General features: G+C 39.4%; 1 protein-coding gene across 1 annotated transcript; it reads right to left on the reverse strand.

The window, feature by feature from the left end:
- Positions 1–122: 122 nt before the first annotated feature.
- On the reverse strand, positions 123–6,510 carry LOC145433108 (exopolyphosphatase PRUNE1-like). The gene is made up of 9 exons (XM_080310045.1): positions 6,286–6,510; positions 4,606–4,722; positions 3,889–4,103; positions 2,145–2,350; positions 1,954–2,068; positions 1,824–1,893; positions 1,412–1,645; positions 758–846; positions 123–517 (listed from the first exon to the last, which is right to left on the reverse strand). The coding sequence occupies exons 1-9, from the start codon at positions 6,331–6,333 to the stop codon at positions 454–456; spliced, it is 1,158 nt and encodes a 385-aa protein (XP_080166171.1). The 5' UTR covers positions 6,334–6,510; the 3' UTR covers positions 123–453.
- Between the last annotated feature and the right edge of the window lie 16,683 nt (positions 6,511–23,193).

Consider the following 23,193-nt stretch of genomic DNA (forward strand, 5'->3'; position numbering starts at 1 on the left):
CATTTAATAAAGGCCCTTGTTGCTGGGAATCACTTTCACCACATCTGTCACGTACCCAACACCAAAAAGTACGCTGCTCCTGGTCAATCATTAACTTCAATCAATACGGAGCCCCGAGTCCCTTTTTGCATGTATGTTTACCTTACTGTCATATATTTGTTGGAAACAAGAATTGGCCTTGAAACAAACTATTCCGTGCCGGCCACGCAAACAGCAAACATTGAATGCAACATTCCAATGCGACTTATCAATAACATCAACAGCAAATATACAATTATGCCCTCGGCTTTGCGGCAAGGGTTGGCATCAAAGGCTAATAGATTATATTGATAGAGTCAAGTAAGGGGTACGGTGAAATGAATAGCTTAATTTTGTACCTATGCATGAATTGATGTCTTCCTAAATGTAAGCAAAATTCACATTCCTGATTTGAAGAAGCTGTGGGGAATATCTTCAACTAATAGATGATTGTACGATTGGCAGCAGTTGTTTTCTTGATGCCTTGACATTGTGCATTCTGCAATATATGAAGTTTTGTGGTATTGTATTTGTGCAACATCAGGTAAATATAGGTATAAACTGAGCTACCGACAATACAGGGGTCAGTGTGTACAATATATAATATTGGTTGTAAACAGGGTAAAAAGAATCATAACTTACACGCCTGAGTTGGGAACATGGCATGGTGTTGTAGCTGCAACACACTCATGTAATAATCTATTTAACTTCAAGTTTCAGAGCATATGAAAAAATCTACCTGAAATATGTGAACTTTTCTCCATCATCGGATACTTCCACTTCTAAATTTAAAATGGGATTTTGTGCTTTCTTCAAGGCATTCTCCACCTGCAGAGCAAGACATTGTGATGATATCAAGAAGCGCAGTTGGAAAGGTTGGAAAAGTTGGAGCTGAGCACAATGATTCGAGTACTCGAATGCGAGTCGAGTGTCGAGCGATTTACCAGTAGTAACCAAGAGTACTTGTCAATGAGCAAGTATTTTCTTCCACAATGGTAGCCTTGAAATTTCGATTGGTCGTATCACAGCATTCAAAATATTTAATACTATACTATCATCAACCCGCAGCATGGGCACAAAGCGCAATTAAATAATCATGGTCAGATAGTTCCAAATTATTGTTCGTGACTTGCAGCTGGCATAGTGGCATTATTTTCTTGTGGTGGTAAAAATTGACATATTTGAACTTCTGAATCATTATTGTAGGACATTTAGGTCAGTTGCAAATGATATCCAGCACACAGTGCTGATTCAATGGCCACTTTCGCATAACTCACATACCTCATTCATATACATTATATGGTGGTATAATATATCTTGTATAAGACATTTGCTAAGTAATTAGTTGATAGAATGATCGTATGTTGACAAATATATTTCAGCAACATATTACCTCATGTTTCAGTTCAGGTTGCTCCGCGTAGAGCAAAACAGGTTTGTAACTATTACCGGACAAACCACTCTCAACGGGATACAATGCCACCAACAAATTTGCGTTTTCTGCCTTGACCAAGTCCGATAGACTTTGCTTTGCGAGTTTGTCTTCGAAAACCCTGTTTATCCCGGCGTGAATTGTACTGAAAATGACCTTCACCGATTTGTTTGGGTTGTGAATTGTCTTTTGGTCCTGAAAAAAGGATTTGGTAGACAAAGCATGACAGTTGTTATTTTAATATAGCCTATGGTTTTCACTTTTCAGTGATTTGATCAACCAGAAGATCCCAGGTTTTTTACAAATTTAACCTCCACACTGAGTGTGAAAACAAAATTGAGAACGTTTTTGGTAACTACTGTATGATATCTACCTTTAACAAGAGATCTTTCACTGTGAGCCCGTCCACACAATACTTTGCATCACACAGTTGTTTAAACAAGCTGAAAATTGTTGGTGTCAGTAGAGTTCCTCAATTTTAGAGCTACAGAAGATTATGTCACCTGGAGATCTCTTGCTTATCCTCATCCTTCCATAATCTCTTAATTATCTCTCTATCGCGCACTGTTACCTTACCAGCAGATTCGGACAAGTTAACAGTGTCTAACAGAATAGGACCTGAATCAGAGAGACTTGAGTAAAATCAATTGAATCATTTTTCCAAGTTCGCAAGAATTAAAACGTGAATATTTACCAGATACGAGTAGCGTTAGTTCTCTCATGTCGGAGTCGGCGAGAATTATTCTTCCAGAATCAATGCCGCGTAATATCTTCTCTGCTATTAATGTCATGCATGATCCCACAGGAGCAATTTCAACCTCAACTTTGTCATCGAATGTTTGCGACTGTGGCCTGTGATCAATAATCTCCTTGACGTAGGGAGATAGGAATTCATCCGACCTGTGAAATAAAAGAGAAGCTAGGAGTGAGTTGCCATTCTGTCTCCAAATCAGGACTCTTTAAGAAAGGAAGTCGTCGCCCAAACTGTATTTTGAAACTTTTCATCAATATTTCGAAATCAGGGTTATTGAGTCCAAATACGACTTGAGCAGGGTCATAACGATTCAAGTCATGACTAGAGTCGAGTCGCGATTTTTTGGTGACTAGACTAGACTCGAATAATTTTCTTAAATAGGGAAAATGACTTGACTCGACTAGGGTCATCTTGTCTTGAGAGTAGGACGGCCTACGGGGAAGAGATCTAGTTGCAAAGCATTGGGATTCTTACCTAACCAAATCCAGTTTTGTTATATTCGATTTAAAGAATTCCAAACGGATCCACTACAGAAATCATATACTGCGCCCTAAAATGCATCTGTGCACAGCACTACAATGACAATATGTTTACTGCCAGTGCGCGACTGCGCGTGGCAGATCTTTGTTTCATTTAAAAGTGTTGAAGTCTACTATTATTCAGTTGCACAAGCCTATTTAATGCAGACAAAAAGATTTTCTCTATAACTTACAAATTTCTCATTAGTGCATGTTGTTTCGTGTGTGTAACTGTTTATTTACAAATTGCGCTGCTACTATAGTACTGTATGTCCGTATACTTCAAAGTTGTTATTGTTGCCATTGTTACAATGCGAATTTCATGGTCAGTGATTTTTATTGTTGCATCATACATTGCCTTTTTGGTTTTGCTTTTAAATTTGTTTAAATCCCTTCAATGCGTCGTTAACTCTTGAAAAGAGGCACCCGAAAAGTCTTCGAGTTCAGTAAATAATATATATTCTTTTACAATGGATGTTGCATTGAAAGCTTTATTCCAGTTCTGTACCACGAAGCAGCTATTCAAGACAAGCATTTCATTGTAACTTCGATGAATAGTAAAGTTACCTCATTATTGGTGTTCCGTCCGTTATTACTAACAGGTACGTGTAAAATATGGCCAGAAACTCTGTTAAGAGTGAGGAAAATTAGCGCATTCTGGATGTTAGCCATTCTATATCGAGCAGAGTTGTAAAAATGCTATTGAACATGATTTCAACTTCAAAATGAACGGTGAACACAACAATTTGGACTTGGACTCAAGTCACAACACTACGACTCGACCCTATGCACCAAGACTTGGACTCGAACTTGACACTGTGGCGAATTGAAAATGACTCGGTCGTGACTCGAGTCGAAACTATAAAAGTAAGATTGACTTGTGACTTGGTTGCATGTAGCTGTAGCATGGTCACATCTTGCAAAATATGTGATAAAGATTGAAAAGCACGAAGACAGGGGTGGCCAACCTTTTCGGCTAAAGGGCCACTTGAATATTGATGTCCGTTTTTAGTGGTCCGATAGGAGCGAGAATCGGATTAGGTAACGGTAAAAATAGGACTCATATTACTACGTATCAAAATCCATAACAATTATGCCATGAAAACTATGTGTACATGTGCTAGACCACGGGTTGGACACCCCTGCACTAAGGTATATGACAGTACCTTTGAAGGACGTGGTGATCAACGAGAGTGACATGTGCATCCAGTGCATGTGTTCCAAAGAATTTCTCGAAACTCAAGGTATCACGAAATATCAAATCCTTCTTGCCAACGCCACATCTCTGCAACACATAGACTGTTTCTGTCTTCAGTCTAAACATATCCTCCTCAACGTTGAGAACCGGAACGTGGCATGTGTGGTCATTTTTGGGGCGTGTCTGTAAAAGAGTAATGTATTAAATCATTCGGGTTGCCGTATGAGTTACATGCTGCGTAGGGTTGTTCAAAAATAACTTAATTTTAGCTCATTTTGGCTAAAAAAAACGTTGCACACCAAATTTGGCTCAATTCCAAACAGTAGAAGTGAAGTTATTGGAGTAACAAATTTTGGATTTGAAAAAAATAGTATTTACAGTACCAACCATGAATACTATTATTTCAAACCCAAAATTGTACAAAATAAAAACTTAGTTTCTAGCCTATTCGTTGGAATTGAGCCAAATTTGTTATGCATCGTTTTTTTCATACGACTTGATAATTTTATGGGGTTGCCAGTAAATCTTCAATAGCTTCTGTTTAACGGGTTGGAATTGAGCCAAATTTAGTGGGCAATGTTTTTAGCGAACCTAACAATTTCATCGAATAGCCTGTAAAATTTGAAGAAAGAATTTACTTTTGAACAACCCTAATGCGACTGAGATAGCCTACAAAACGACCTACCTCTGAACAAAACCAGGCGTATAGTAGCGCAGACAGAGCAGAGTCTTGATCGCATGACTCGTTTCCGAATATAAAATTGTATCTCTCGTTCCGTGGATTAGCGTCGTTTTCTTTGAACTATAGATTATTTGCACTTCAGTAACAAATATAGGTATATTCATTTTTTCAAGGCCCATTCATAGTCGCTCCGCCCCGAAGACACTTTTATCCGTTACCTCAGATATGAGATCCTTTCTCTCGGAAGTGTGGAGGGTATATCCGTGATCCTAAACCTAATCCTGGGAAGAATTTGCTAGCGATATACCCTTCTCCCTTCACCTGGGTCTAGTGAAACACTGTCGACTGATGACTAACATGACTTGATATGGTGCATGTCTCAAAGAAGTGCCGTTATTTTAGGTAATCGAAATGTCGATGTTGGATTGCGAGAAAATGGTAGTATCATTCATAAGTCGAAGATGATATATCCAAAGATATAATTGAACAAGCCATTTGGGGTACAGAACTTCAGAATAAAGCGAAACAATAGGCTAACTTCATATTGTTAATATATAGAGAGAGAGAGATATGATATTCTTTCTCGCCTGCACCATCGAGATGCTTTGGCGACGGAGTTGCGATACGGCCCCATGAGGTCATCTAGTCTGCGCCCCCGTTTTTTTTTTCTCCTCCATGCTATCCGTGATTGCTGAGCGCCTAGCAGGATAGCTGCGGATACCATTTTTCGAGTCTTTGGTATGACCCGGCCGGGGATCGAACCCACGACCTACCGCTCGAGAAGCCGGACGCATAACCATTACACTATCTCGCTCGGTGTTAATATATTCGCTAAAAGCTGCGACAGCCGATTCTCTGTCGCCAGAAGGAGCGCCTCTACACTCTTAGAATATTTTATTAATGTTTTGTGTCGTTGTCTCCGGTTATTTATAACCAAATATGTACTCGTTAACGTTTGTTTTATATCGCAACTACCGTATCTTGCCTGTCTACTAGTTGTTTGTTTTTGTTATTATTACGTCATACTACTGACGTTCGCTACTGATGAGAGTCAGTCGAAAAGCTTTCAACGAATAAATTAACAATATGAAGTTATTGTTTCGCGTTGAAGATATATTTGCTAAATAATTCTTTTGTTCAGAAATACGCCTAATGGTGTGAAACTGTGCATTGATCAGACGAGATATTAATACCACTGGATTAAAGAAATTTTCAGTAATGGCGAATATTGTTGAAAGTAAGGCTTGCCTCCTTGCACTACCCACTCAAGTAGATGTTTCAGTCTACTTTAAATTCCACTTGATGGTTTTGAAGTAAAATACTTTATATAAATTTTATTTCGTAAAGGAGTAAGTAGTTCTGCATCAATTTTACTGGTGAAATCGTCATAACGACTGGGCGCAATAGGCCTTGTATCTTGGTATCTGAATATTTTTAGAAAAGTGCACCTAGTGTTATTATAGTAATTTAATGTATTGTTACTTACGAAGAAACTACTTGTAATTGAGTAGGAATTTACACATTACTTTTACTTTAACCGCGTCTGGACTTTCATATGACCAAGAACTCTTGCTAATTTGAAATGTAAAACAGTTTTTGCTGGTCATCCACGAATCACGATTAGATTATACCCATGTTCTGAGCTCAGTGAATTATTTTAAAAGAAGGAATAAATATATTTACCTTATTCACTAGTTCCGTGCGCTTTCCCCTTAAGAATCTCGAAAGCATTTTACCAGGAAGTTGCGAAAAAACGGCGTACGCTCAACGGCGGACCGCGGAACCGGCGATATTGTTTTCGCGATTAGCGTTTTTGCATCACGAATTTTGCACCAATTTTGCACATTTGCCATTGTCCATCCCTAATAACGCCCCTCATCCCTCGTTTCGCCTGAATGAGCACACTCCCACACGGAACTTTGTCTCGATCGCTCGTCGTTTATACAGTTCAGGGGTCTGGTTAGAACCAAGTATAGATAACTAACCTAACTAACGTAGGTTAGTTATCTATAAACCAAGACTAAACAGCGGACCGCCTGGGGCCGTGTTGCTTCGAATGGAAGGGTGTCGTCGCAGTGTTCGGATAACAAATGTAAATTTGTGGTACATGCTCGTTCGTTTTTCATCTTGGTGCACACTGCACAACGTCTGAAAACCAAGTTTATATATCAGTGCCATTGTGGTCCCTGGTCACAATCAGTCAGTCAGTCAGTCAGTATGCTTTTATGCATCCCACCAACAAACACAACATGTATGTATTGGGAGACGACGGGGAACCGGAAGGTCTTAGATTCAGTCGCCACCCAGCGGAGTTATAAATGAGTAAATATGGCAAGATGTAAGTCTATCACTTACGATTATGACAGTTAACCAATGGACATAAAAATAACAAAAGATCACAATACCAAACTCCGTTACAAAGCAATATTCGATACTGATTTTTGGGGGTTCCAGGGCCACGAGCAGAATAAAGTTGATATTTTCGAAATCAGCACCTCGGCAGCTTTCGATCGATACCCATCTTATAAAATTTAATTCTCGGAAAGCCGGACAAAAATTACCATCAAATTCCCTTTAGGCAAAGAGAAAGTGTGACGTAGCCCAGTTTCACTGATCCGTGAGATTTGCTTGGGTCCACTGTCCACTAGGGCTGTTCGAAAAAAACTTTTTTTCCTGAATCTTGCTAGTTACGTGATTAAATCGTTAGGTTGCCTTAAAAAACGACGCACACCAAATTTGAATTCATTCCAACCAAAATTCGCGGATTTCGTAGAGTTTGAAAATTTTGAGTTTACCCAAAAATGCAAAAAAAAAAAATTTCATCAAATTTTTCTGTCAACCGCATGAAATTGTTGCGCTGTCTTCAAAAACAATGCAAAACAAATTTGACTCAATTCCAACCCGTAGAAGCTGAGTTATTTGAGTTTTTCTTTGGTAATTCGGGGATGATCATTGATCTGGATAATCCAAGAATTATCATCAAAAAACTCAAATTTGCATTTGCGCACGTGCGTAGCTTAGAGGGAACATTGGCCCTAGCTATATGTTACGGAGTACGTTATGTTGTAATTTTTGCAGTGGCTCGAGTGCAGTTTTACTGGCAGCCCCCAACAGAGGATGCCCTATTGTAACTTCGATTGGATTAAGTATTTAAAGAGTATCAGAAGAGCCCAGGCTGGCATGAAGCGTCTAAGGCTGTGGGCTGTCCGAAAATGGTAACCCTTATATAAGGATCTCCCGCAGATTTTGCGTTTTCAGCATTGCATTTTGAGATCAGTTTGTTACGGACAAGTGTGGGTTTGTATATGACGTCACCGATTCATTCGCAAAAATTATCTGCCAATCCAAGTATTATATTCATTTTGCGGCGTCTCAGAGGCTGTCTTGTGGATGCCAGATTAAGAGACCGCAACTGCTGGCCGTTTGGCATCCTCCTATCTCTTCATTACACCGCATTAGCACTTATCGCATTGTAGATTGCGTGTGTGTTGATCAGAGGAAAATCTGACGATTATAATATTTGATATTGATATATTATTAATTATACGAGACTTCTTGCTGACAGAATGCCCAGGCCAGATCGTCACCGCTTGTGGGCACAGACGAGTCATAGTTCGTGTCGAAGGCAGTGTGCAGCACACTACAGTGTGCACTGTTCAATTGTGCATTGCGATGGCGACTCGAATTACGAGCCGCAAGTTGCCAGCAGGGCTGCACAAAATGAGTACCTGAGCGATTCTATTTTGAATCGAGGATTAAGCTTCAAGTCGAGTCCAGTCCACTAATGACGACGTCATAACTATGTGGCTGATGCGAAAAGTTCAAATATGTTCCTGTTATGAAGGCACAAAAAACATAATGCCATAATATCTCGCATATGTCTAATAAATTGCATTAGAGATAATTTTGGCATTTATTCGACCGTACGTATTTCATTGCACTTTGTGACAATTTGGCGGGCTGATCACGACTTCACATGAATGTCGTTCGTACTAACGTGCATAGTTTTAGTGTAGGCGGATCGATAAATTCTCTGATCTGACTCCGATCCGAACCCTAGGCCGGATTCTTGAAATGACTTGAAAGATCCGATCACAAAAAAAAAACGATAATCATCATCTGCGTTTCTACGTTCTATATATTTCTAGTAAACTACAAAAACAGTAGGTCATACGATACGGGTTCAGAATACAATAACAGCTCACAGGTTCGTTTTTGACACAGGTTTTTATTGGCGGCTACCATCGCCTGGTTGGTAGTTACATACAACATTCATGATGGCTAGGGCGATTTTTTTTTGACATGTCAAAATTTGTCAAAATTGTAGCGTTAGGCCTACCGTTGTAAACGGCTAATTGTCTGCTCATTGTGAATCATAAACGGTCAAATAAAACAAATAGGTAGACATGGTGTTATGGTCAACGTACCGCAATATCCTATCTGAAGAAAGACTTCTTGGGCATTGCATCATTCTTATATTACGAAGCGCATGATGAAAAAGTGTGATGTAGACAACATTGTCAGAATGAAGCAACACAGTGTGTGACCAGCAGTGTACACTCAACTTGAGTGTTGTCAGCCAACAACTGCTACTGTTGAGCGTCCTTGGCAAGCTTCTTAGTAAGGACATGCACTTTCTACCCAAGAATGTAGGAAAGTATCTCTCGTTGTACTACAAGAAAATTTAATTATTTCTACCATAATACGTATCGTAACCACTGGAATTCTTAATAGGGTCAGATTTCGCTAAAATAGTGTTTTTTTTTCATGTAAAAAGTGGCCTGTTTCTATGCCAGAAACGTTTTTTCAGGCCAAATTACTGCGTTAGGACAGCCAGAAATGAATTTTAACATTATATGGGAAAACACCTAATTTGCATACAGCTTCTTTGAGGTACAGAACTTCAATATTTCAATTGAATAGTATATTCATATTGAAATGAACCCGAATATTTTCGGCTGACACTCGTCAGGGGTAATCGTCAGCAACTAGTAGAGAATTCGAAAGAACAGCGTATATCAACAATCGTAACACAAAATATGACGTCACCAGCACGAAATGTCGAATACGAGAGCGTTGAATGTACTATTTTTAGATGATACACGAACTCTTTTTGTTGACACAGCCTTGGCTGGTGTATTTGATTACCCCTGACGAGTGTCAGCCGAAAATATTCGGGTTCATTTCAATATGAATATACTATTCAATTGTAATTTGCATACGTAAGGTCAAAATTTGGTCAAAATTCAGTTTGTTTGGGTCAAAAAAAGTCAAAATTAATATTTTTTAGGTCAAAATTTACCTTTTTTTAGGTAAAAAAAAACGCCCTAATGATGGCTTTTGCGACAGAGCCGGCTAAAAATATGACTTTGTGATGGAACCGGTTAAAATATCCCTTTAGTCAGTGATAGAACCGGACCGGATGTCGAAAATCTGAATCAGCGGCGGATTTTGGAAGTGAATATCAAGATAACAGTATAATAGTTTAGTGCAGTGGTACTCAACCTGTGGTACGCATACCACTAGGGGTGCGCAAAGTCATTTCACGTGGTAGACAATAGGCATTAAAAGCATTTGTTTTTCAGTAAAATTACAGTCGTCATATATCGTAATTTCTAATGTAACGAATGTCGTCATCGAATGAATAGATGAATACTGGACTCGGCTTCTCCCATTCTTGATCACCTGTGCAGAAGTAACAATTGCAACCCTCACCTTAATTTTGCCTTGCTAGTGCCTAGGCTGATATTCTTTATTATGATTTCGTCGCTGCATTGTCAGTGTGCCTTAAAATAATCAGGGGTGGATTCGGAATGGGCAGAGGTGGTCGAAGTAGTCATGAAAACTACTAAAGTAGAAGTAGAAAAAGCGAAGCAAAGATCTACTCAAGTACGAGTAGAAGTAGTAATGTTAAAAGCAACCTCAAACTGCTACAAGTAGAATTAGAATTAACTGACTTTAAATCTACTCAAGTGAGTAGTTTTAGTAAACAGTCCTAATTCGTTCTTATGGACTGTCAAAAGATGCAAATTGAGCTATGCGGAAGGTGCAGAGAGCTTGATTTGTATTGATGAATCCCAGTAGGTATCAATTTTCGACAGAATAAACATTCTTTCGCATCATGGGATGCAAATTATAGTATTGATATGAAAATGCGATACTAACCCTTCGTTTACTCGAAGACCTCGTTTTAGAGGATATCATGACATGGCGCCCTACCCTATTATCAGGCCCAAAGCTTAGGCGAAAAGCAATACGGAGAAGATGTCATTTAGTGTAGGCTAGCTATATTTTCGGAAAATAGAGGCAATACTACACTTGCTTTTATTCTTGGAGATGTATGTTCTGCAGACAAAAGAACTGAAAGTAATTAGAACTCAAAGTATGATACTCGGAATTGAAAGTGGAATACAAATACCACTTCTAAAAAGCGGAAAATATATTTCATGTCTTTTGTCCATAAAGCTTCAAAGGTGGTATGCTAAAACAGGTGTAACGTTAAAAAAGCCGGATTCTTCAGATTAGTAGGACACGTCATGGGCTGCTAGATTACGATATGATAGGTAATTGCTAGATTTCGAAACGGTAGTTTCACACGTTATGGTGGGCCATATTTAATGTGATGAAATATTTGATATGGACGACAACCGACAATGCGGTGTGAGCGGAACCACGCAATCCGGTAACTAAAATATATTCACTGATACTTTCGAGAAAACATATTTGTCACTCCACTACTGTGCGCGAAGCGCTACAAAGGTTCTGGGCTTTCCTTGACTTTTATGAATATTAAATGTTGGTACTCCGTGAAAACAGCCCCGAAATTCATCTTTCTCATAGGGGGATTAAACTACTTATACTTGACAAACTGAAAATAGCGAAAAGTGAGTAAGTAGATCTCAAAATATTACGAAGTAGAAGTAGAAGTAGGAAAATCAGATCGACTTGAGCAAGTACCAGAAGTAGAGTGAAACTACTTGAGTACTTCCAAAAAGTAGAAGTACTTCGTTGCCGACCACCTCTGGGGATGGGTCGCATTTATTGCGATATGCCCGGTTCAACTTGTTTGCTAATCCGCCCACGTTAATAATCATATAAACATTTTGGGTGAAGTTGAGTTCTCATTAATTTGTTGTCACGTACAAAAGTCATAGAACCTCAAGGTAAGAAAAGGTTGAGAACCTCTGGTTTAGTGGGATCAGCACCTGATATACCCAGCAGCTACTCAGTACTCTTGCAGTTGCATGTTTGCAACACGACAAAATTATTGGGGTGATAGGCTACCAGTAATGAAGGCATGACCTGTTGACATGGCAGTCGATAAATTAGTTTGGAAACGGAAAATATGCCCTGACGAACATGATGTTGCAAAAATCCAGGTCGAAGAGACCAGATCCGACTGGAAAAATCCTCGAGTGGGATCTCAGGTCGATAGCCGATAGCGCATTGTTTCACTGCGCTGCTATTGTCCGATTGTTAGGCGAACAATCGGTGAGGCAAATTCTTTTTTCCATCACCTTACATTGTTTCATTTTATTTTGAGATAGTTTTGGTGCTCTGACATTATTAATATTTGGATATTCCGAGTCGGAGTGCGACAAAAGCAATCGATTAATACCGGTTAATACAAATTATGAGCTGTTTATGACGAATCACGCTATCTCACGTGAAGCTTGGCTCGTCCGTGCCTCACCAGTGCTGCACCTCTCCTTTCGCCCTATATTTTGAACTATATATATCCAAATTGTGTTATTTTGGGTGAAGAAATGTTCAAAATTGGTCATTCACGAACATCGGTAAAAGGATTGCAGTATTTCGTCATTTTCTTTTACTTAATTATTCTGACGACAGACTTGCTTGCCCTGATTCATGATGCAACATAGTGTAACCGAGACATTGTGATGAATAGTGCACAGCTGCTAATAGAGGATTGCCGACCCCAAAAATATGGAGGGAAGACACCTTTCTAACCCTGGTTACGCCACTGGGCTCTACCAATGAATATGAAAATGTTTCTAATTTATTTCTTCAATTTAAGCGATCCGGCAAGACAGACATGATGGAAAGCACGAAAACAATAATTTCAAATTAAACGTAGGCCTATGGACAGAAAAAGGAAGGGACGATACGACCTGATGTTCAAATGGTAATTCCCTTCTCGAGAGCATAAGTATAATATTACGCATAAGTGGTTGATCCTTGAGACAGAAGAAGAGAGGAGTTTAAAAACACAAATAAAAACTGATCCGAAGGCACCTAACATGTCAAGTCTATTTGTTATTTATGTGCTCTGGAGTCGACATTAATCAAAATTCGCCAACCTATAGTTTGCGCCAACAAACAGAGTGCATAATCTAGAAATTGTATTGAGCTTAAGCCATCTGTTTGACTCGTTTATTCGAATTTTCATGCCTGGTCGGCGTGATTACGTCCAAAGGTAGCAAGTAGCTCGAAAGACGGCAAGAAGAATAGGAAGTCGATGAGAAGGGGAAACTTCAGCTAGTATCTCTACTATATACTATATCTACCAGTGGCGGCTCGTCCTATAGGGCAACTGGGGCATTGCCCCACCTAAAATTCTGTTCAATAACAATTTAACCATTTATAGACGCACAGCAATCAGTATATACCGAGATCACGGCGAAACCCGCATTATTCTTGTGCTTTCGCTAACAAATGCCCATACATAGCGAAGTCTCTGCGAAAATCGAATTCTCTTCTGTGTTTTCGCTTTGTGGATGCCTAGCCGGGGCTTGCCCCGGTAGCGCTCATAACAAGCTTTCACTATCTATTCTCTCAAAGCCGCGCACAATAAAGAAACGGTGATTTACTCTCTCCTATTCGTAAAATGGCCGAGCAAGTGGGGCAACCATGCCTGTCGCCCTTAAGGTGTGATGTAACAATCGTATCTATATCTGAACTCGGTTACCGTGATATGCGTTGACTCGACCTTTGCTGGTATATGTCGATTTTGACGGTGTTTCGCACCATGATAATTCTTGAAACTTGGTACGATATGTCGTGAAGGTAGTATTTAGCACTGCTCCAAGTTTCAGGCTTGCTACTCAAAGATAAGGGTGGTAATTTCGTTTCCGAAGTTCAGTGTGTGCTGATCTATCATGTACATTGTACAGCAAACAGATTTTACTCAAAAGCCGGTATTGGTCTCCATTGATTTTGACGATGTTCCATACCGAGATCGGTCATGATATTTGGCACAGTAAGTCTTAATGTTAGTATCGACCGCTGTAATAAGTTTTAAGTTTGTCACTGAACTATGTGGGTGGTAATTTCGTTTCCAAAGTCGAGTGAGAGCTGACTCTTCATTTATCGCTAACAGATTTACGCAAAAGCTGTTATTGGTCTCTATTGATTTTAACGATGTTCCATACCTAGATCTGTCATGAGCTTTTGCACGGTATGTCTTGATTTTAGTATCGAACGCGGTGCCAAGTCTTAAAGTTGACGCTCAATGATTGAGGCAGTTATTTCGTTTTCGAGGTCGAGTATGGTAGAGATGCGCGCTGATCTGATACTTAGCCTACCTACATCATTGGGGATCTCACGGAAAAGCCGGTGTCTGTCTGTGCTAATCTAGTCTGCGTTCCATAACGAGATCGGTGATGATATTTCCAATGGTATATCTCGATGATCGCATGAAACAGCTAACTAAGATTCTCGGTTTGCATTCAAATATTCACATAATTTTATGTTCGCCAATGTGCATTTCACTGTGAAATTGTGGCCTTCAAACCATTTGCTTACAATCCCCTGTCAAATGCGATAGCTATTTCATTTTCGATGTCGGCTAACAGCTGATCATTCGATCAGCCTATTCCTCGATCTATTTTACTCAAAGTTCGGTGTTCGTCTGTTTGTATTGATTTTGACAGTGTACCATGCCGGAATGGGTTATGAGATTGCGAATGCTACTTCTCGATGATTTCATGTAACAGTATGCTAAGTTTACGGCTTTCATTCATGTATTTATTGATTAATATATTTTCCAACGGCGATTTGGCAGCAGACAGTAAGCCGTATGTGTTGCGTCACAATCTCCAGTTTCAAGGCCAAAATGTACTATGTTGTTCCGAGACCGAAGTTCCGAGGCTGCTGTCCTTAGTTCTTCAAAGACCATTCAAATTGATGTTCTGGATTCAATATGACAGGCCCAATCTATGAGATAACAATTGCGTATGTGTCCGAAGTCGTTGACCTTTGCAGTTAGGCTTACGCAATCTCTCGAGTTCTAGTCATTGGAATTAGTCTGGTCAAGTCAAGTGCGAACATGAATCGTATTGAATCTTTGCTCCGTACGTAGGCTAGTTTACGCAGTTGCCTTTAGAGCGAAAATTAAAGGTCTAGAAGACTACTCCTTGTCACTTCGACGTATTCCTGTCTTTTCATTGTATCGCATTTTTGTGGTGTATTGAACTGATAAAATTGCTAATAAACCAATGATGATGATGATAGAAATTGTCCAGTCCATTGATCCAATCGTACGCCGGGTACCTCCGCTTTGGTTGCCTATCACCTGGTCGTAACTCGTAACCACCAGCTCAGTGGTCGTAACACACCAGGATCGTGTACGAAACACTTTCGGACGGCCTATCGATTTGCGTAATCTCTAACTCTACCATGAAATCATAACGCATGCTACTAAGGATGACCTGATAATTGATTCGTGGCATAGGGACGATTCTTAGTTCACGTACATTATGTAAAATAATCCTTTGATTAAAAAAAAATGAATAAAACATTTGTTACCACACTTCAAGTCACGGCTCACCGGCAAACCTCTCACGGCACCTACGTTAAAATCACTGTTGTCGGGAAATTCATGTGACCATCATATTAAAGTTACTTTTTTACGTTGGAAAACGCCATTGTGACGTCATGTTGATAAAAGTCGCTCGCAGCCCTTGCCCCACCACCCGATATTGTCACGAGCCGCCACTGAATCTACTATAGGTCCTGAAGTAGGTGCATCCAGACATCGGAATCTCCAGTAAGGCCATGAGCATTATTTGGTGATATGATTGTTGATATACAATGTTCATTTCAATTCTCTATAGTAGTTGATGACGATTACCCCTGACGAATGTCACCCGAATATATTCGGGTTTATTTCAATATGAATATAGTTTTCAATTACATACATCAATTAAAAGCTCTGCAGTATATATTCAGGAAATAACAAGAACACACACTAATCACAGACTAAATAAATATTTAATTTTCAAGAAGATATAGACTATGTCAATGAACATTTAAATATGTTAAGACTTCGTTCTCGAATTGTAACGGGTTATGCTATTCCCAATAATCCTATTGCTTCGATTTTTTTTCTGGAGTCTTTTACACACAAAGGATTGGTACCGGATCGTCGTACTAAAAGGCAAAAAAATCCATTTATAGTAAGCCAAATGAAACCTAATTTATTGCAGAACGGCGAGATAAAGAGGTTCGTCGCTAAATAAAACAATAATTTATGCATATTGAAACAGAGAATCATAAATCGATAATTTCACTTCGTCGGAAATCTCAAGACTTTGTACTGAACAAATCGCAGTCTACAGAGAGACTGCCCAACGGCAATGAGTCAAAACAGAATTTATTACCATTTTTACAAGCGGCCAAGACACCCTTGCGGCTTTATACCGACCGGTGACCCAATTTTCGTACAGGTATAGCTCGACGCGAACGCGAGCCGATATCACCGAAAACATTACCTTCGCCATTTTGTACGGAGTAATCGCTATTCGCACCCGTGCCATTGACATGTAGGTAGATAGTGTTAGATAAAATCCTTACGTATTAATACGAATTACCAAATAATTTCGTGTTTGCGCTTCATGTTTGATGCGTATTGCAATAAGAAAGACCAATTACTCGGCTATTCCTATTCAACAATTGTGCTTACTGTGGATGTAAGAGCAGAATAGCCACGGCCACGGCCACATTGGTAATAGTAATCAACGATGTAAAATTTGTACTAGTTTTCGGGCTCTTATTAGGCTGCAGGTTCTAATGAGGCTTGGTTTCGGGCTCAAACGTAATCGGGCTGTAGGTTACTGTTTCGATGATTTGCTTACTTTTCTCAATAAAAATACACCAAGCTGACATTTACTAGGGCTGGGCACAATGATTCGAGTACCAGAAAGTGCTACTGCAACCCACTCTATGGCACAAGTATACGTTTGTTCATCACGATGAGGGTAGTTGTGTATGATAATCATGGTGTTTCGACTACATTGGTCATATTACACCACGCTGATATTCGTTATTATGATTCTGTATTACCGACTTGCAGCACGGCCCACTTCTTGGCCTTTCCAAGGCACCGCTTACGCGGATCCCGTGGCGAGGTGGAGCCTAGATAAACCTCCAATACTACCGTAGGAATTCTGGGGTCGACCTCGGTCAGACTCGAACCCGCAATCCATAGGTAATAGGTGTTCCATCTGTGGAACGTACCACTACGCTATCTCGCCACTCACGATGAGGGTGCATCTGTACTAAATAGTTTCCGATTGTATTGAAGATCCCGTATGTTTGTTTCCCGAAAACCTTGGAGTTACGCCGTGGCAATAACGATGTTTACTGATTATAGTCAACGAATTTGCCTCCCTAACTACCCCTGCTAGTCAACCATAATTTATTGGTTGTCTCGACAGCCTGGACGTTTCCCTTCATTCGACCGTTTTATGGCATGTGTGCCGTAATGATTGCTGCTGATTACTGTTTGTACTGGTAAGTAAACAAATGGCTATGTTACCTCATAACTCATCGGCAAGTAAGTCTCTCTCTCTCTCTCTCTCTCTCGATTGTTGATATCTAAATTTCATAGAACATCGGGAATGATGATCTACATCTGTGCACTTCTGTTCTACAAGTTTCCAGGTCTCTGCATTAGAGGTAAGAGAGATCTGCATTCTCTTGCGGGGTGTCGTCTGTAGTATAGGGTTGGTGTGAACGTGAGGTTCACGTTCGCGTTCTGTGTGTGAACCTCAGAAATTTAGCGGTTCACGTTCACAAACGAACCTTGCATGGTAGGTTCTGCACATTGAACCTTTTTCATATATTACAATTTTCACGTCATTATAACATCTTTGGTTTAAATTTATTGCATTTCAACCGCGGGCCACTCCATGCACGGCGCTGGCAGCATGAAAGATCAACACTAAACGAGCATGCACCTTGAAAATCTCAAAAAATTTACTTGCTTTGTTACAAAAGTTTGCTCGAAATATCCAGCTTTCGCTTTGTGAATATTTAGTGACTCTCGGCTGTGAGCTTGACCCGCAATCATACAACATCAAGAGCGAAATACAATACATGTTGGTAGTCAGCGAATGATGCTCGTTCAACCAATCAATGAAATTGATATCGTTGTCTGATAGGCCTACTACCCATTTCATCTTTGTATTTCGAATTGCAATCTCCATATTTACTGACGGCCACTCCCGACGAGGGTCAGTTGAAAAGCTTAGAGTGAATAAATTGCGAATATGAATGTGCTGTCCGTTGCAATATTCAAATTCTGTACCACAAGCAACCTATTTAGATACAATAAACATATGCAATCAAGATTCACCCCGTACGCGTGCTAGACTTTTTACATCAGACAACGATATCAATTTAATATATTGGTTGAATAAGCATCATTCGCTGACTACCTACATGTAGTGTATTTCGCTCTTGATGTTGTGTGATTGCGGGTCAGGCTCACAGCAGAGAGTCACTAAATATTCACAAACGGAAAGGTGGATATTTCGAGTAAACTTTTGTAAGAAAGCATTCAGACCGTTCATTTTCTGCTTCAACAAGTAGATTTCAATATCCAATTGACTAACAAACGTCTGCAAAATCTGGTCTTGACCTACTTTTTGAAACTACTTCATGAGTACTATTTACCATGATATGATGGTATATCTTATAAGTGTATGTGTGCACAAAAGCAACCCACAATAGGTAGAAAGTTCCTGCCACTGTCCATTTCAGGTTTAATAGACTTGTGCACAGCCAATGATATATAAATGATTGTTCACAGCATATACTTTGCATAGTCATTTAATTGTAATGTTGTCCATGTCCAGTATGTCAATTCCTACAATCATAATTGACTTGCAAGATGGTGACTTCGAAGAATGGGACGGAATAGAGACTGTCCAACAATCCCCTTCACTCAACAAATTTCCGACTTACACATCATAATCTATTCCTTAAACAGTCGAGGTGATCATGGAAGAAGTTGATCGAATCCGAGCGTCATAACAATGTGTCATCGGATGGGTATTACAGAAGCAGGATTTTGAACAGCTTAAATACCTCACCTCTTCATGGACTCCTAAATGCGCTGATACTAGTCGTGACTAAATTTCAATGAGGATGCCAACACCATAATATCATTGAGAATTTTATACAGGGTATAGATATTTCATTTACTATAGCACTTAAAAACTGCATAAACAACTTTTGTTATAATGTCAGACTTGTTGTCATCTAAATTCAGAATAACAAGAACCAAAATCCTAGTCAACAGAAAGCATTTAAGTCAAGTCAATATGTAGCAAAAAGGGATTTTCCTGTTTATGCAAATTACAATCTCTGATATAGCCTACCTATGTTGAAGCCATTCGATAAATGTACTGTGTGCATCTATTTTTGTTGTAATTTATGAAACCGTGCTTTGCTATTATGAACAATCGAATAACTGTGCCTAATAGTTGATAACGTGAATGTTTCTTGTCACGTAACAAAAATATATGTTCTCAAATGTTATTTTTTCGAGCTTTCTTATTCTACCTTAATGACATAACAGTACCGTACTGCAGTTGGATGGTAGAGCAGCGATTTTACATGACGTTGAGCATTGGAGGGCATTGAAGCATCAAGTACCATGGCAGTTGAACACTAGTATGTTTCCAGCCTCTTTAGAAATCAATTATTCTTTAAAAATTACCATATCGCAGGTAAGGCCAGATTTCCTGATCAGGCTAAAAATGATTCCAATAACGGGTCAAGACTCAATCTCTTGGTGATAATGAGGTAGTCTGCTCGATGGATTGGCAAAACTGTCCGTATCAAATTTATCATTGTTGTTGTTTTCTTGTCTCCTTGATAAGCTTCCCTGCTCACGAATTTTGTTGCTGTTTCTGCGGCATAAGAATATGTCCAGTTTTGCAGTAGCGGCATATCTTTTTCCAGCTAGTACAAGTGAAGCAATATTATCTTTAATGCAATATGGCTTAAAATGGCAGTTGTAGCTGAACTTGGTTGTGGTATTCACAAGGCACACAAAATTATCCACAGATTGCATTGTAGTGTCCATCTCCTCATCTCTCGCACTCGAATAATATGCATAGTCTTTCAGCAAGACTATTTTTCTCTGCATCAATCGATCCAATGAGTATCAAATCCAATCCGGCACCAATCGTCAAAGTATTATTCATTTTGACTACAATCTTTGGAAATATCTCAATGTCTGAAGCAGAGTGGAACATGACATGGTTGCTTCTCATGGACTGCCCGGCGTCCCAGAATCCCATTTAAGATAATGATTTGCACTTTTATTAAGATCCCTAAATTCTTTTCAATTTCCTCGCGGTTGTGGGTTGCTTTGCGGCTGTTTCAATACACAAACAATCTTTTCTTGAAAGTTAGAATGGGCTACAACTTTTAAATTGGTCAATTACGGTCCTGTAAAAAATTTATGCATTAGACATTTACAGAATGGGAATTTGTTATGTCACAGTTTTGCCAGTCAACTACAATTGAAATCAAGGTAAATATTCAAGCCGTCAGTATTTTCCGTATTACCGCAATCAATGAAATTGATATCGTTGTCTGATAGGCCTACTACCCATTTCATCTTTGTATTTCGAATTGCAATCTCCATATTTACTGACGGCCACTCCCGACGAGGGTCAGTTGAAAAGCTTAGAGTGAATAAATTGCGAATATGAATGTGCTGTCCGTTGCAATATTCAAATTCTGTACCACAAGCAACCTATTTAGATACAATAAACATATGCAATCAAGATTCACCCCGTACGCGTGCTAGACTTTTTACATCAGACAACGATATCAATTTAATATATTGGTTGAATAAGCATCATTCGCTGACTACCTACATGTAGTGTATTTCGCTCTTGATGTTGTGTGATTGCGGGTCAGGCTCACAGCAGAGAGTCACTAAATATTCACAAACGGAAAGGTGGATATTTCGAGTAAACTTTTGTAAGAAAGCAAGTAGATTTTTTGACATTTTCAACGTGCATGCTCGTTTAGTGTTGATTTTTCTATGCTGCCAGCGCCAGGCATAGAGTGGAACGCAGTTAAAATGCAATAAATTTCAACGAAAGATGTTACAATGAAGTTAAAGTTTTAGTATACGAAAAAGGTTCACAGTGCAGAACCTACCAAGGTTCGTTCGTGAACGCGAACCTCTAAATTTCTGAGGTTGACACACAGAACGCGAACGTGGACGTCATATTCACACCATCCCTATAGTCTGTAGATACCATCGGTTTTCAACCGCAAGCACGCGTCTACTTTTCTGCCGGAGCGCCAGATGCATCACAATTCTGTATCTCAATTTCAAAATACAAGGTGCTGAAAGAGTGTTTTTCAACCTATTGATAGCTCTGGCCCACGATCTGTTTTGAAAATAGCCCCTGGCCTCTATCAAAATCCCGCTCGAAATATTCAATTAATGATATCTTGGTGACCTATAGTAGGGACAATTGAACGACATGACTGACTTCTTGGAGTTACATAACTTCGATATACTGTAGCCTACTATTGAACAATATATTCATATTGAAATAAACTCGCCTAATTCGCTTGACACTCGTCAGGGGTCATCGTCAGCAATTAGTAGAGAACTTAAAAGAACTGTGTATATCAAGAGTCACATCACCATTTTTTTCAGTACCTGATATGATAGTGAGCGCTATGTATCTATGTGGTTTCTTCTCTTTCTAATGGACCAGGAAACCAGAACATGAACTATGGGATCACGTCCATCGTTTAAGGGGCGATGTGCTTTAAATATGATGCGGCGTCAAATTATAGTTGAATGCGTGAAAACCCCCAATATCTTCGGATGACACTCGTCAGGGGTAATCGTTGGCAACTATAAAGTTATTGTCTTATGGATAATTTTGTCCTAGCGTGGCAATAAATATCCATCCATTTGCCACAATTTTAAATGACGGGTAAAGCTATATAACGCTTGCGTAGCGAAGGGTGTATAATCTCCAGCGATTGGGAGATAACACTCAAATAATGTCATCATTTCCAATGCTTGTATTTTGCATATGCTTCAATTCTCTCGTCAATCGTTGTGCGATCTTTGAACATATGTTGATTCTGATTTCATTAAAGCGGACAAAATGTAATCGTGATTACTCTTTTGATGTAATCGTAATAACAATCGAATAAGTTGTGTTTTCGCGTAAACGTATTCACCGATGTCAGGAGGAATCGTAATCGTGATCGATTACATTGGCACAGTGATCGCGCCATATCTGAACTTAGTGATTAGCGGTCAGCGTCTAAATGAGAGGCATCATTCACGAAGGAGGGTACATTGCATATCCAAAAGCAATATTCCCAATGTGAAATAATTTTACCAGAAATTATTCATCCACTGTGTATAGTTTCACTTGTAAACATATGCTGACGCCGTGAGAAACTTGGTGCGGACAACTGCTGGTAATTGCATTGTCCATTACCTCGCCAATGGGGTTGAATAGCATTACAGAATGGCCAGTGGAGAACTTCTTAGAGGTACAGAACTTCAACATACTATTAAATAGTATTGGACTTCATTTCATATAATATTCAATTGAACAAAGACCAGTCTACACTGCTAGCGTAACGCTTAAGTCACGTCGATCGTAGTATGAGAGTTTCACATTCTCGATGAAGGCTGATGTAAATTCGGCCTAATCTGCAACTCCGTTTTCAATGTGTCATAGGTTTCCCGTCAGAAATGCGTCACATTATGAACAGGCATGTCCACAAGAATCGGCACAAAATTCATGCAATAGGCGACACTCGTTTGTACATAATACAACACTAGCATAACATATTTAACACATATCGACTTTATCTCCGGCTTACTTATATGCGAACAGAATGTACGGCACAGTATTGATTTTGCGTTTTTTTTTATCATAGCTCATTCGTTTTGCCACTGTGCGACGACGTTAGGTTTTTAAATCAAAAGTAGTAATATAATACGATGAAATTGAAAAGATGCATGCACAAAGCACCATCCGAGAATATATACATAGATATTCTTGTGCTATGTAGGAACTTAAGTTGAGGTAGGTGATATCGACAGCAAGTAGATTGTATTGCTAGAGATTTTTTAGACTCTCCACGCCCGTAATGATAGATTAATAGATGTCCATCATCTGCACAGGTTTGAATGCTGAGCATGATGAGGGCGATTGAATTTCAGGACAACGTGCTGTCACTCCATTATCTGGCTACCCTTGACTTCTATCTTCGCAATATAATCCCAACGGACCAATCGGAACAAGATAGAAGATCGTCTAACCTGATCGAGGGCGTTAA

This window comes from Botryllus schlosseri, chromosome 2, assembly GCF_051294905.1.
Source record: "Botryllus schlosseri isolate E-star chromosome 2, Bs_hap1, whole genome shotgun sequence".
Lineage (NCBI taxonomy): Eukaryota > Metazoa > Chordata > Ascidiacea > Stolidobranchia > Styelidae > Botryllus > Botryllus schlosseri.